General features: G+C 51.5%; 1 protein-coding gene across 1 annotated transcript; it reads left to right on the forward strand.

The window, feature by feature from the left end:
• Positions 1-3,508: 3,508 nt before the first annotated feature.
• LOC123762356 (uncharacterized) lies at positions 3,509-4,249 on the forward strand. The gene has a single exon (XM_045748871.2). The coding sequence runs from the start codon at positions 3,509-3,511 to the stop codon at positions 4,247-4,249; it is 741 nt and encodes a 246-aa protein (XP_045604827.2).
• The last annotated feature ends 9,127 nt before the right edge of the window (positions 4,250-13,376 follow it).

Genomic DNA, 13,376 nt, shown 5'->3' on the forward strand with positions numbered 1-13,376 from the left:
GCTGTCCAATGCGATGATCCAGCGACAACGCGTTGGTCGATCGCATCCTGAAGGCCTCGGAAGGAAGACACTGGAAGGTCATATCCACTAACCGACAAGTCCCAGGAACGAACAATGTGCTAAGACCGGACATTGTTCTAGAGAAGAACGGAGAGGTGATGCTGATTGACGTCACTTGCCCTTTCGAAAATGGACCAGACGCCTTTGCAGAAGCAAGACTGGGTAAAGAAGAAAAGTATGCCGAGCTAGCAGCGACAATGAGATGGACCTACAGGCAGGTCACGGTATATGCCTTCATTGTAGAATCGCTCGGGTCATACGACCCAAAGAATGACAAGCCAATGAACAGGCTGGCCTCTAGAAAATATCAGAGGCTGTTCAGAAGGCTATGCGTGAGCGACACCATCCGGTGGTCACGAATGATGTATATAGAGCACATCACAGGCGCCCGCCAATACTAGTTTACATGTCTGTACCTTTTTCTCATTTCAGAAAATTTATATGTATATTACATCTGTTTTGAGTTTTTTAATGGCAAACTGTACGATGTAAATAAAGATCCCATAATAACCCATGTATAAAAATGTATATTGTATTCTATGTAAACTTATGTAAACCATTATGCAACTTTCACAATATGTACCCATGCACCCTTGTGAAGACACAAGGCTATTGTAAACCCTCTGTAAAACATTCTTCAATAAAAAATTATCCTCCGTTGAACAACGACCACTCCGACTAACCCAGCCGAGACCAGCAGCCGCAGAGACGGGGGAAAGCCCTCATCATCTGGTTCCCGCTTCCTAGACACTAAGTGTGCAGCAACGCCCTGTGCCCACATCCACGCATCTCAGGCGTGGACCAGCCAGCTTGTGTCGTTGATACGACACCTGGAGGGTGGCCATGGGCTTCGAATCTCTGAAATAACATACAAATGCGCTGGCTGCAGATCAACTCTGAGGAGAAGACCGACGACCCACACCTGTGCCAGCCTGCGTGAAATCCGGGCTGCTAGGACCCTGGACGACCGCCCTTTGTCGTTTCAGTGTAGTACCCGCGGCTGCGATTTCTCGTGCAACTCGAAAATTGGGATGAGCCAAAGAAAATCGCACTCCCGAAAGGCGACCAGAGAAGCTCGGGGCAACAGGCAGCCTGCACTGGATAGGGTGCCACGACAGCCCGGCCCACTGCCAGACCATGAACGACGACACCCTGGCCACATGCTACCACCCAGCCCTGACGACCTGACCCCTGGCCGTAACCTCCAGCTCCGTGGAGGTGCCTGCACCACTGATAATCGCCTCATCCAGCTTATCTCCGACGTCCCGCAGCCCAATACCTTCACCGGCCCTGTCACCACCCCGGCTTAAGCAACCACAGAGTTCACCCGCTCTCACCCATTGTGACAGTAATACCTATCCCAGACCTGCCCACGCCTACCCCCCGAGCCAGACAATGGCGATGGGGGTGACCCAGCTTCCCCAGCAACCACGAATCCGACAACGACGATGTAGATGCTTCACCCCACCACGATCATGAGATCCCAGGAGAGCCACTACAACGTCATACGACGATGGAGCACAAGAGTGGGTGCTAGAGTCGTTTTACGACCCTCTACTAGCACTTCTCCGGACCCCTGACTGGGAGGGTTTCACCTGCCTCCTTTAAGAAATCAGAGGTAGTACACACTCGCTTCCGCATCCGGACTGACGGGGAACGGCAAGCACCCCCAGTGATTGATGTAAATGACTGCAAATCGGTCCAGCGTCTCTACAGGAACAACCGGTGGCGAGCAGTCCGACTTATCACCGCCGGGGAGAGTGCCAGATGTGAGATACCAAGTGAGGAAGTTGAAAGGCACTTCCCAGAGATGCTGGCACCCAGGCCAGCCCTAGAAGACCCCCAGGCACTTCCCGCAATCCCTGAACCGCCAGCAGACCGTGCAGAGCTCAACGTGGCTGCGTTTTACTGAGGGCGAAGTTGAAATACGACTATCGAAAGCCGAGAATACTGCACCGGGCGACGACAGGATAACGTACCGACACTGGAAACAAGTCGACCCTGAGTGTAAGCTGCTCACAGCAATATTTAACATCTGTCTACAACAAAAGAAAATACCACAGACTTGGAAGACATCGCAAACCATCCTGATACCGAAAGATGGGGACCCTGGAGCCGTCACCAACTGGCGACCAATTCCCCTGTGTCGCCCCATATACAAGCTATACACAGGGTGTCTGGCTGCCCGTCTGAGAAGCTGGATCGTGCACAACAACGCACTTTGCAACGCTCAGAAGGGGTTCATGCCCACGGACGGTGTGCTGGAGCACAATTTCATCCTCCAGTACTACCTTGACGAGGCGCAGGGGATGGGGGAAACATTGAAACGTCTACATTGCGTCGCTGGACCTCACGAACGCGTTCAGATCGGTGCCAACTGAGCTGATCGACGCCTCTCTCCACTGGATGGGTGCAGGGCAAGCCTTCATCGACGTCGTCCAGAGCATCACAAGGGACAACTCGACACGGATCATGACGGCTGGTGGTGAAAAACGTGATTCCGGTACACTGTGGAGTCCGCCAAGGCTGCCCTATCAGTGGGCTCTTGTTTAATATTGCTATTGAACCCATTCTACAAACGGCCATCGCAATTGGCCTAGACACTGACCTTGACTTTAAACACCCCTGCCTGGCTTATGCAGATGACATCACACTGCTGGCCAGAACTGAAGTGGGTCTACAGCGCCTCCTGGACGTCACAACGGCGACCTGTGGGGACCTGAGACTGGCGCTAAACCCCAGAAAATGTTCCTCTATGCATATGTCTGGGAGGCAGCCGAGGGGTATGAGGCACACGACCTTCAAAATCGGTGAAACGGACATCAGCTGCCGTGGGAACGGCGAAGAAACTACGTTCCTAGGCAGACCAGTAGGATTCCACCTACTGTCAAACTCTACCGCAAGACGAATTCAATGAAACTAGGGGAAACCATAATGACCAGCAAGTTGGCCCCCTGGCAAAGGATTGATGCATTGAAATCCTTTGTATTCCCAACGACAGTGTTTGCAATGCGAACCTGGCAGCTGAGGAAGGGAGACTGGCAGCAACTCTACGAACATCTATGAGCATTAAGTCAACGCTCTATCTCCCGACCCGAGCTACGAACGACTATCTATATGGCAGTGCAGCAGCAGGCTCCTGTGGTGTCCCCCTTGATGCAGAGGAATCAGACGTGTTTGTGATTGATTCGGCCTTCAAACTCCTTACTACGCCGGACCAAGACACACGAAACTTCGTGAGAGTGGACTGCACCAGGGTGGTGACACAGACTACGAGAAGACGCTACATTAACGAATGTCTGCCAGTACCTGGTCCAAGGAAGCCATGGCTCAGCGGCCGACTGGTCACAAAACAGTTGGTCAAGAGCAAGGAATGCATCTGCACGACTTGACACAAAATGGTCTGCTGACGGTGAAGAACTAACACTAACGTGCAGGGAAGAGGACCATGACACGGAAGGAAAGGAGACTCGTGGTGAGAAACATCCGTAATCACCATCGGGGACTCAGAGACGAACGCCTGCAAGACAAGCCGGACCAAGGGAAAGTGATGAAGCAAGTAGCAAAAGTCCAAGCCTCATCCTCCATCTACGATGGAGCATACACTACCTTCGCTGACTGGAGGTTCATACATAGGGCGAGGCTTAATCTCCTCTCCCTCAATGGAGCAAGGCGCTTCAATCTGAACTCGGACAAACGTTGCAGGCGATGCAGGAACCCGAACGAGAGACTACCACACGTCCTTAGCCACTGCATGAGGCTGTCAAACCCCATGAACAAGCGCCATAACGCCCTAGTTCAACGTATCATGAAAGCTGCTGAAGGAAGATTCTGGAAGGTAATAACGGAAAATCAGCCGATTCCTGGCATCGACAGCACCCTACGGCTAGACATCGTCCTCAAGAAGAATGGAGAAGTCCTCCTCATCGACGTGACGTGCCCATTCGAGAACGACGAAGCCTCCCTGGATGAAGCTAGGCTACGAAAGGAGCAAAAATATGCGCCGATTGCAGCTGCGCTGAGACGGACCTACAGGCAGGTCACCGTCCACGCCTTCGTGGGCTCACTAGGCTCGTACGATCCGAAAAACGTTAAGCTGATGAACAGGCAAGCCTCCAAAAAATATCAAACTCTTCAGGAAGCTCTGCGTCACCGACACGATTCGATGGTCAAGGATGATCTACATTGAACACGTCACCGGCGAACGGCAATATTGATTTCCATATACTTGCGCTTTCTCTTGCAGAACCATGCCATTTCTTTCAGAACATGTCTATGGTATTTGTTTCAGGAATTTACATATTGTATGAAATTATAATCAATTTCAATGTAAAATTTCCATATGAAGCCCTCTGTGGGAATTGTCACAAGGCATTCTGTACAACTCCTGTAAACATTATTCAATAAACAAATTATCCTACGTTCCTCACGCCCAAAAGGAGTTAAAGGAGTAGTATAATCTACATATAGCGATCCAGGTAGTCTCAATAACTACCTTAAGAGGGAGGGGTTCCGGGTTGCTGCGCCACCCATCCACTTCCTCCAGCGAGACAGCAAAGCCTTCGTGCTTGCTGTCCACCACCAATGACTGGCTTGTCCAGGGCCAGTTGCTTGGTGGGGAATGCAATAAATTGTGTTCCTCTCTGAACTCCCACCTTGTACAAGGCACCAGGGGCTGGAGGGGGGGAATACAATTTATGCTAGCACTCTCGCGCCTTAGATTAGAGATAACTCGTCGCCGTTTTTTCTTACGATTCCGCATAACTGCCTACTTTTCTCGTCCATCGAAAAAATATTTCTATAAATTCCATTTTTTAACCGAAATGGATGGGGATACTTTTGTTTTGTAGAGAATATATTTGCGAATTTTTTGGTACCAGAATGAATATTATATCACAAACTTCTATGAGTAAAAAAAAAATACACAAAGTATGTTTGGGGGTGTGGCTCTGGGTGTGGCGAGCGTGTGGCAGTGGGTTCCCTTTAGCCGTTGATATATCCAACACGTGGGAAATATTTGTATGTGTTATGTATATGTCTGTGTAGGGAATTTTACTGCGATCACTGTCATACAAATTATAAAATGTTTCAACAAGTATAAACATGACAAACATCAAACGAACGAAAACAATGCGTTCGTTTCTGCCGCGAACGCATACTGAGCGGCGTGGTTCTATATTTGGCGCTTCTCTTACACATGCTTTGTACAAATGTTATACAGTTCATCTTATAGAAAATTTTATTGCGAACACATTGGTATAAAAAAGAAATACGTACATAGAAAAGTAGGGTCAGGAAACGTATAAACTTTCCAAGCATGATTTCCCCCCTGTGTTTTCGCCAGTGCGCTCGCGGCTAACTACTCTCCACTTCACACACTCTTGCGGGTGGGCAATTACCTATATTAAACATTCATATGCATTTGTCCGTGTAGAGAATTTTATTGCGATTCCAATGATACCAAAATTAGCGAAGTAGGACAACTGAAGGCTTCGCAACCATTAAGAGAGTGGAAACATTTTGTTGCTGTTTGGCGCTCTCGGCGAGTGATCTGCATAGTTTTTTATTTGGTGTTGATACTCCTTATGCTTGGGCGGCATTTTATAGGTATGCTCTTATAGACAATTTCATACGCCCTCCCAACATCACCGACCGTGCTGCCACCTAGTGGTGGTTTCTGGTTCACTCAGTCGCCTAGGACCACACATGGGGTAAAGTGCTGGGAGCTTCCTCCACGTTTACCCTAGCTGGCGAGACAGCAAGGCCCCCGTGCTTGTTGTCAACCTCCAGGGGCTGGCCTGTCCGGGGCCTGTCGCCTGAAGGCGAGACCATAGGTGGTGCCCCCCTCCACACTTGCGCCTCGCACCAGGTGCTGGAGGATGGACACAGCCTATGCTCGCATTGTTTGTGCTGCTGACGGCACGCCCTAACGGAGTTAATGGGGCAGCATAATCTATGTCCGTCTAGTACTCCACTGCTGCCTCGTGCTGCCATCTCCCGCGATGGATCGACGACGGCGGTTGGTGCTGCCAGCACTACGGGTGGGACAATTTCAGAGCTCTGCATGCAGCAGTCCAGGACGCTACCCAACGACGTCGTACTCTTTCCCGCCCCAGCCGACCGACAGACATATAGACTACCACCGCATACCCCGAGGTCGACCTCGACGGTGATGGACCCCGGCTTCCCCACCCACCCCAGGGTGGGGCCTGCTGTAAGGACGACCACCAGCAACACTGACTGCCTAGACACCAACCCAAGGGCCAGCACTGTGGGGCTGGCCCTCGATGACTCCAGTGACGATCACTGCTTCGTGATCGACCTCGACGAGTCGGCCTCGTAGATGATGATGCCCACCGACCCCGAGGTCAGCCTTGGGAGGCTGGCTTCTGTAGAGGATTGCTCCAGGGACGTGAACCAGGGGATCAGCGCCGTGAGGCTGGCCCGTGATGTTTCTGGCGACAACGACTGCTTCGAGGTCGCCCTTGGAGAGGCAGCTTCGAAGACGACGAGGCTTCCCTGCCCCGAGGCCAGTCTTGGGAGGCTGGCTTCTGTGGGGGTCGGCTCCAGAGACGTGAACCACGGGGTCAGCGTTGTGAGGCTGGCCGGTGATTCTGGCAATGACGATTACCCTGAGGTCGCCCTTGGCGAGGCGGCTTCGAGGACGACGACGCTCCCCCACCATGAGGTCAGCCTTGGGAGGCTGGCTTCTGTGAGGGTTGGCTCCTGCAACACGAACTCGGGGGCGAGGATTGTGAATCTGGCACAGGGAGACACTTCCAGCAACGACGACTGCCTCGTGGTCACCCTTGGCGAGGCGGCTTCAAGGGCGACCTTGATGGGGACCGATTCCAGCAGCGCGAATCCGGGGGCTAGCACATTGTGGGGCTGGCCGTTGACGAGATGACCTCCAGCGACAACGACCTCCAGCGAGGTCGACCTTGGCGAGTCGGCCTCAAGGGCGACTCCTGTGGAGACCATCTTCAGCAGCACGGACCCGGCACTGTGGGACTGGCCCTCGATGAGATGACCTCCAGCGACGACGCCCGCTCTGAGGTCGACCCTGGCGTGTCGGCTTGGAGGACCAACCCGGTCGGGACCAAGTTCAGCAGCACCAACTTTGGGGTCGGCTCCATCGATTCATGCATCTCCACTCTTGGGGTTGGCTCTAGCGACACCACCATCGATCCTGGCTCATACAGCGCTGTGCACCTGAGGGCCGGCTCCAGCGACATCAGCTCAGGTGATGCAAGACTGAGGGTCGTCGTCAGCGACGCCAACCTGGGGGTCGGCTCCAGCGACACCACCCCTGGGGTTGGCCCTGGCGACGTCTGCATCACCACCACGAAGGGCCGACTCCAGCGACGCCGACCGTGTGGTTGCAATCAGACAGCCCTGGGGCAGTGACACCACCTCCGAGGCCGCCCTGGATTCCAGCTCTGGCAATAGACTGAACTACCCTGAACCCTCCCCGGATGGAATACAGGCACCTGAAGACAACGATGTGGACTTCTGGGACGACATACACCAACAGACAACGAGCCAAGAGGTACGTCTTCAGAAGAATCACAAGAAACTCTGATGCCAGCAGTGACGGCACTGGCATTCGGCCTCACCTCCCCCATTACGACAAGAAGAGAACGACGACGCCTCAGGGTCTTCGTGAGACGACAGCAGCCCCCCCCCCCCCCCGAGAAGGTTACATCATGCACCATGACGACCCTGACCCTGTAGCACCAAGCCCCGACCAACAGCCACAGAGACACGGGGAAACCCTCACCATCTGGTTTCCCCTTCCACGACACTTTAGGTGCACTGAGGCAAACTGTCCACACATCTACGCATCACAGGCGTGGACAAGCCAGCGTCTGCCACTAACGAGACACGTAGACGGTGGCCACAGGATCCACATCACAGAGGTTAAATAGAAATGAGCAGGTTGTGGGTTGACCCTGAAAAAGAGACCAACGACTCACACCTGCGCACGACTCCGTGAGATCCGGGTGGCGAGGACACCAGAAGATCATCACTTTACGTAAATGATATGTTTACAGGAGTGGAATCATACGTGTCAATGTTTGCAGATGACGCAAAATTAATGAGAAGAGTTGTGACAGACGAGGATTGTAGGATCCTCCAAGAGGACTTAAACAGGCTGCAGAGATGGTCAGGGAAATGGCTACTGGAGTTTAACACCAGTAAATGTAAAGTTATGGAAATGGGATCAGGTGACTGGAGACCAAAGGGACAGTACACAATGAAGGGGAACAGCCTACCTGTAACGATTCGAGAAAGAGATCTGGGAGTGGATGTGACACCTAATCTAACTCCTGAGGCACATATAAATAGGATAACGACAGCAGCGTACTCTACACTAGCGAAAATTAGAACTTCATTCAGAAACCTAAATGAGGAAGCTTTTAGGGCGCTTTACACTGCCTACGTGAGACCCGTCTTAGAGTATGCCGCGCCGTCATGGAGCCCCCACCTGAAGAAACACAAAGAAACTGGAGAAGGTTCAGAGGTTTGCGACGAGGCTTGTCCCAGAGTTACGAGGGATGGGATATGAAGAGCGGCTGAAGGAACTGAACCTTACGACACTAGAGAAAAGAAGGGAGAGAGGAGATATGATAGGGACATATAAAATACTCAGGGGAATTGACAAAGTGGAAATAGATGAAATGTTCACACGTAATAATAACAGAACGAGGGGACATGGGTGAAAACTGGAAACTCAGATGAGTCACAGAGATGTTAGGAAGTTTTCTTTTAGCGTGAGAATAGTGGAAAAATGGAATGCACTTGGGGAACAGGTTGTGGAAGCAAATACTATTCATACTTTTAAAACTAGGTATGATAGGGAAATGGGACATGAGTCATTGCTGTAAACAACCGATAGCTAGAAAGGCGGGATCCAAGAGTCAATGCTCGATCCTGCAAGCACATATAGGTGAGTACATATAGGTGAGTACCTGTTATTCCAGTGCAGTACCCACAGCTGCGACTTCTCCTGCAACTCCAAAATTGGGATGCCGAGCTACAAGGAGTTGCACTCACGTCGGACGGCTAGCAAAGCCCCAGTCAACGAACAGCCTGCGCCGGCCAAGGAACTGTGACAACATAGTCCATTGCCAAATCCTGAACCTTGGCGACCTGACCATGTGCTGCCGTCTAGCCCTGCTGACCTGACCCCTGCCTCAAACCCCTGTACCCCAAGGACACCTCCATCTCCTACAATTGCCTTAGCTTCCTCAACACCAACGCTCTGCAGTCCTGTACCATCACCCGACCTGTCACCACCTCGACTCCGGCAACCACACCAAGCTCACCCGCTTTCACCGGTTGTGATTGAAGTGCCATTCCCACACCACTCGCAACCTCCCAACCCCCAGGGCTGGACGGGGGTGACCCAGCCTCCCCAGCCACCAGCAAGAATGACAGAAGATGTAGATGCATCACCTCACCACGACCAGGATATCCCAGGGGAACCGATACAACAACACGGACAACGCGGCACAAGAGTGGGTGTTAGTCATTCTACGACCCCTTCTCAGACACCTGACTGGGACGGCTTCACTTGCCTCCTCGAGGAGATCACGGAGATGGTGAACTCACGTCCGCATCAGGACAGATGGCGAACGACAAGCACCCCTGGTAATCTACGTCAACGACTGCAAAACCTCCAGCGTTTATACAGAAACAGGAGGAGGGCAGTTCGACTCATCACCGCTGGAGAAAGTGCCAGATCCAACATACCGTGTGAGGCACTTCACAGATGCTGGCACCAAGACCACCCCTAGCAGACCCTCAGGCACTACAGGCAATCCCCGAACCACGAGCAGACCGTACCGAACTCAACATTGCCGCATTCAGGGAGGGCGAAGTTGAGATGCAGCTCTCGAAAGCAGAGAACACAGCACCGGGCGACGACAGGATCACATACAGGCATTGGAAGCAAGTCGACCCAGAGTGCAAGGTACTAACTGATATTTTCAATATATGGCTGCAACCAAAGAAGATCCCCAGGCATGGAAGAAATCGCGCACAATTCTTATACCATAGGATGAAGACCCCTCAGGCCGTCACAAACTGGCGACCAATCGCCCTGTGTCGTACAATATAGAAACTGTACACAGGGTGCCTGGCTGCCTGCCTGATGAGCTGGATTGTACACAAGAATGTCCTGTGCAATGCACAGAAAGGGTTCATGCCTACGGATGGCGTGCTGGAGCACAATTTCATCCTCCAGCACTACCTTGATGAAGCACGAGAGGGGAACAGTGACATCTGCATTGCATCACTGGACCTCACGAACACGTTCGGATCCGTACCGATCGAGCTGATCGACGCCTCCCTCTGTCGGACTGGTGCGAGGGACACCTTCATTGACGTAATTCGAAGCATCACAAGAGAGAACTCTAGATTCATGACCACCAGTGGAGAAACAAATGAGATCCCCGTCAACTGCGGGGTTCGCCAAGGCTGTCCAATTAGTGAACTATTGTTTAACATTGTCATTGAGCTAATCCTGTGGACAGCCATCGCCACTGGCCTCGACACCGACCCCCGACTTCAAATACCCCTGCCCGGCCTAAAGCAGATGACATCACACTGCTGGCCAGGACAGAAGCAGGCCTACAACGCCTTCTCGACGTCACCGCGGCAACTTGCGAGGACCTGAGACTGGCGCTGAACCCAAGAAAGTGCTCCTCCATGCACATGTCTGGATGGCAGCCAAGGGGTCTGAGAAACACGACGTTCAAGATCGGAGAGACAAACATCAGAAACCGCGAAAACGGCGAGGAAACAATGTTCCTTGGGAGACCAGTAAGCTTCCACCTACTGCCAAACTCACATGCCGTTGAAGAATTCAATTAGCTTGGAGAAGCCATATTGACCAGCAAGCTAACACCTTGGCAACAAATCGACACATTAAAATCGTCCGTATTCCCCACGACAGTGTTCGCCATGTGAACCTGGCAGCTGAGGATGGGCGATTGGCAGCAGCTGGACGACCACCTACACAAACTCATCAAGTCAACTCTATATCTCTCTAACTTCGCCACGAACGATTACCTATTTGGAAGTGCAGCAGTAGGCTCCTGTGGTATCCCCCTCGCTGCAGAAGACTCAGACGTGTTCGTCATTGATTCGGCTTTTAAACTCCTTACCACGCCGGACCAAGAAACATGAAGCATCGCACGAGTCTACTGCACTAAGGTGGTGTGACAGAGGCTACGCAAGGATGCTACATTGGCGAACGTGTGCCAATATCTATCTAAGGAAGCCATGGCTCAACGGCCAACAGGACACGAAACGGGCTTGTCAAAAGCCAGAAATGCATCTGCAAGGATGCACACCACATGGTCCGTGGACGGTGAAAAACTAACACTAACGTGCGGAGAAAGGACAATGACGCATAAAGAAAGGAGGCTCGTGGCGTGAAACATACGTAACCACCACAGGGGCCTCCGAGACGAACACCTGCATGACAAGCCAGACCAGGGGAAGGTTAGGCAACACATAGCGAAGATACGAGCCTCGTCCTCCATCTACGACGGTGCATAAACGACCTTTGCCAACTGGAGGTTCATCCATAGGGCAAAGCTTAATCTCCTCCCCCTCAATGAAGCCAGGCGCTTCAGCCTGAACACTGACAAACGCTGCAGGAACCCAAATGAGACCCTGTCACACGTCCTAAACCACTGCATGAGATTATCAAATGGTATGAACCAGCGTCATAACGCCCTGGTTCAGCGCATTTTGAAAGCTGCTGAGGACAGGTTTTGGAAGTTGATATCGGCAAATCAACAGATCCTTGGCGTCGACAGCACCCTACGACCAGATATTGTCCTCGAAAAGAAGGGAGAGGTCCTCCTCATTGCCGTAACGTGCCCCTTCGAAAACTGCAAATCTTGCCTAGATGAAGCAAGACTGTGGAAGGAGCAGAAATATGTACCAATTGCAGCTGCGCTGAGACGGACCTACAGGCAGGTCACGGTCCACGCCTTCATCGTGGGCTCACTGGGCTCGTATGACCAGAAAAATGACAAGCTGATGAACAGGCTGGCCTTGTAGTATCAAACTATTCAGGAAGCTGCTCCTCAGAGGGAGCTAGCTGAATTCCAACGAGAGCGTGATCAGGAACTACTAGAGTTAAAAGAAGGCGAGCTAGAGATACAACGTGAACACGATAAGAAACAAGCCACCCTGACTAGACCACCATAGAAGAGAACTCGACTTATAAACTACACATCACACTTGGCGCCAACAAGCAGAAGCTAACCTTCCGGTACGTTTTAACCTTTCACATGCAATTAAGTTAATGCCATCTTTTGTTGAGGCAGAAGTAGATGTCTTACTTCATTTGAGGCTCTGGCTACCCAACTTAGCTGGCCTCAGGATCAGTGGTCTGTGCTTCTCAGGTCTCATAACAGGTAGAGCTGCAGTAACTCAGTACTATGGCGTCCGAAACTGACTACAAAGTATTGAAACGGGAAGTGCTCTATGCTTACCTCCTCTCCATCGAGACCTACAGACATAAGTTCATGGATTACCTTAAAGTGCTACCACTTGCCTAGAGTTGGCAAATAACAAAACTATATTTTATGAAGTGGCTGGAAGCCGCACAAGTCTTCACCTCTACAGATCTCATCAACCTCATCCTGGTGGAAGAATTCCTTAGGTGTGTACCCAATCCCATACGCCTCTACCTAGCAAACAAGGAAGAAACCGACCTTACTAGATGTGCTCAGTTGGCGGACTCCTAGTCTTATTCGGAGTACCATCCGACACATCATCTAGTAAGACCCCATGGGTTAGTCCTGAAAACGTGAGTACCAATAATGTGAACTCCTCTTTGTACTGTCGTTATTGCAGAACCTATGGACATACCATAGAAAAGTGTACCAGTCCTCACTGTAAAGTCGGCATTGAGATTAAGCCCAAATCATCACCACCTAAAATTCCTAAGATTTCTAAGCCTGTGATGAATATTTTTGTTTCATCCACTGATGAATTCTCCAACAGGCACCTTGTACTCTGGAACTGTCTCTGCCAGCAGTGAAGCTTCGGAGGAAAGGTTCAAAGAGAAGATCTTGAGGGACACAGCTGCTCTACAATCTATTCTTCTGAAGTCAGCTGTACCCAACGTCACCTACACTGGAGAAAGTGTCCTCATCATGGACCTAATTGCCACTACTCCTTATCCACTTGCCATAGTCCGCCTGGATTGTACGTTTATGCAAGGTGAAGTCCAAGTCGCCATCAGGGAAAAGCCTTTTCCCAAGTCAGGAGTTCAACTTCTCCTGGGCAAC

Source organism: Procambarus clarkii, chromosome 2 (assembly GCF_040958095.1).
Source record: "Procambarus clarkii isolate CNS0578487 chromosome 2, FALCON_Pclarkii_2.0, whole genome shotgun sequence".
Taxonomy (NCBI): Eukaryota; Metazoa; Arthropoda; class Malacostraca; order Decapoda; family Cambaridae; genus Procambarus; species Procambarus clarkii.